We start from the raw sequence: 2500 nt of genomic DNA on the forward strand, positions 1-2500 counted from the left end.
TCTCCTCTCCTCTCCTGTCTCCTCTCCTCTCCTGTCTCCTCTCCTCTCCTGGCTCCTCTCCTCTCCTGTCCTGTCTCCTCTCCTGTCTCCTCCTGTCTCCTCTCCTCTCCTGTCCTGTCTCCTCTCATGTCTCCTCCTCTCCTGTCCTGTCTCGTCTCCTCTCCTCTCCTGTCTCCTCTATCCTCCATTCCTCTCTCTAGTCACAGCATTCTCACCTGGTTATTCAGCAGCTGCTGGGTCATCTAGATGCCAACAGTAAGAGTACAGCCACAGTGCGTGCTGGGATAGTGGAGGTCCTGTCTGAGGCTGCTGTCATTGAGGCCAGTGGCTCTGTGGGTAAGTGTGTGTGTGTTTTCTTTTTTCTTTTTTTGGGGGGGGGGGTTGAGACCCTGTACTATACGAAAGCACCCAATCCCAAATTGACCCATAACCATCGTTTTCTAGGCTCTCATTGAGATCTGAGAGGATTGTATTGTCAGGTTGCTTTTCAACGTCAACGATGAAACACATCTAAAAGACAGAAGGCTGTGTGGTGTTTTGATTTTTGATTTAACCTTTATTTAACTAGACAGTTAAGTTCTTATTCATCATGATGTCCTACCAGAAGGCAAAAGGCCTCCTGCGGAGACGGGGACTCTGATTAAAATTAAAATATAGGACAAAACATCACGACAAGAGAGACACCACAATACTACATAAAGAGAGACCTAAGACACATGCCAACAACATGGTAGCAACACAACATGGTAGCAACACAACATGGTAGCAACACAACATGGTAGCAACACAACATGGTAGCAACACAACATGGTAGCAACACAACATGGTAGCAACACAACATGGTAGCAACACAACATGGTAGCAACACAACATGGTAGCAACACAACATGGCAGCACCACAACATGGTAGCAACACAACATGGTAGCAACACAACATGGTAGCAACACAACATGGTAGCAACACAACATGGTAGCAACACAACATGGCAGCACCACAACATGGTAGCAACACAACATGGTAGCAACACAACATGACAACAACACGGTAGCAACACAACATGGTAGCAACACAACATGGTAGCACCACAACATGGTAGCAGAACAAAACATGGTAGCAACACAACATGGATAAGAGCGTCTGCTAAATGACTTAAATGTAAATGTAAATGGTAGCAGCACAACATGGTAGCAACACAACATGGTAGCAACACAACATGGATAAGAGCGTCTGCTAAATGACTTAAATGTAAATGTAAATGGTAGCAGCACAACATGATAGCAACACAACATGGTAGCAACACAACATGGTAGCAACACAACATGGCAGCACCACAACATGGTAGCAACATAACATGACAACAACACAACATGACAACAACACAACATGACAACAACATGGTAGCAACACAACATGGCACAAACATTATTGGTCATAGACAACAGCACAAAGGGCAAGAAGGTAGAGACAACAATACATCACACAAAGCAGCCACAACTGTCAGTAAGAGGGTCCATGATTGAGTCTTTGAATGAAGAGGTGGAGATAAAACTGTCCAGTTTGCAGCGAACTGAAAAGAGGAGCGACCCAGGGATGTGTTTGCTTTCGGGACCTTTAACAGAATGTGACTGGCAGAACGGGTGTTGTATGTGGAGGATGAGGGCTGCAGCAGGTGTCTCATATATGAGGAAGTGAGCCCTAAGAGGGTTTTATAAATAAGCATCAACCAGTGGGTCTTGTGGCGGGTATACAGAGATGACCAGTTTACAGAGGAGTCTAGAGTGCAGTGATGTGTCCTATAAGGAGCCTTGGTGGCAAATCTGATGGCCAAATGGTAAAGAACATCTAGTCGCTCGAAAGCACCCTTACCTGCCGATCTATAAATTACATCTCCGTAATCTGGCATGGGTAGGATGGTCATCTGAATCAGGGTTAGTCTGGCAGCTGGGGTGAAAGTGGAGCGATTACGAGGGAGGGAGAGGGAGACAGAGCCTGTCATTGTCCTGTTATTGTGTATAATGGCCACTAGAGGGAGACAGAGCCTGTCATTGTCCTATTATTGTGTATAATGGCCACTAGAGGGAGACAGAGCCTGTCATTGTCCTGTTATTGTGTATAATGGCCACTAGAGGGAGACAGAACCCGTCATTGTCCTGTTATTGTGTATAGTGGCCACTAGAGAGAGACAGAGCCTGTCATTGTCCTGTTGTTGTGTATAATGGCCACTAGAGGGAGACAGAGCCTGTCATTCTCCTGTTATTGTGTATAATGGCCACTAGAGGGAGACAGAGCCCGTCATTATCCTGTTATTGTGTATAATGGCCACTAGAGGGAGACAGAGCCCGTCATTATCCTGTTACTGTGTATAATGGCCACTAGAGGGAGACAGCATGTTATTGTCAATAAATTACAGGTACTGCATTCTAGATATAGTATTGCACAGCTAACATACACAACCAAAAATTGTGTGCGTGGGTCTGTCTGTGTGTGTGTGTGTCTGTG

The 2500-nt window shown here is 45.6% G+C and overlaps 1 protein-coding gene across 5 annotated transcripts in view; it reads left to right on the top strand.

The window, feature by feature from the left end:
• efr3ba (EFR3 homolog Ba (S. cerevisiae)) overlaps positions 1–2500 on the top strand; it is a 47909-nt gene that overhangs the window by 20881 nt on the left and 24528 nt on the right. For all 5 annotated transcript variants that reach the window (XM_046307716.1, XM_046307720.1, XM_046307721.1 and 2 more), the window contains exon 9: positions 201–336. In XM_046307716.1, coding sequence (XP_046163672.1) covers positions 201–336 — 136 coding nt within the window. The remainder of the gene's footprint in view (positions 1–200; positions 337–2500) is intronic.

The sequence above is a fragment of the Oncorhynchus gorbuscha genome, linkage group LG17 (genome assembly GCF_021184085.1).
Source record: "Oncorhynchus gorbuscha isolate QuinsamMale2020 ecotype Even-year linkage group LG17, OgorEven_v1.0, whole genome shotgun sequence".
Lineage (NCBI taxonomy): Eukaryota > Metazoa > Chordata > Actinopteri > Salmoniformes > Salmonidae > Oncorhynchus > Oncorhynchus gorbuscha.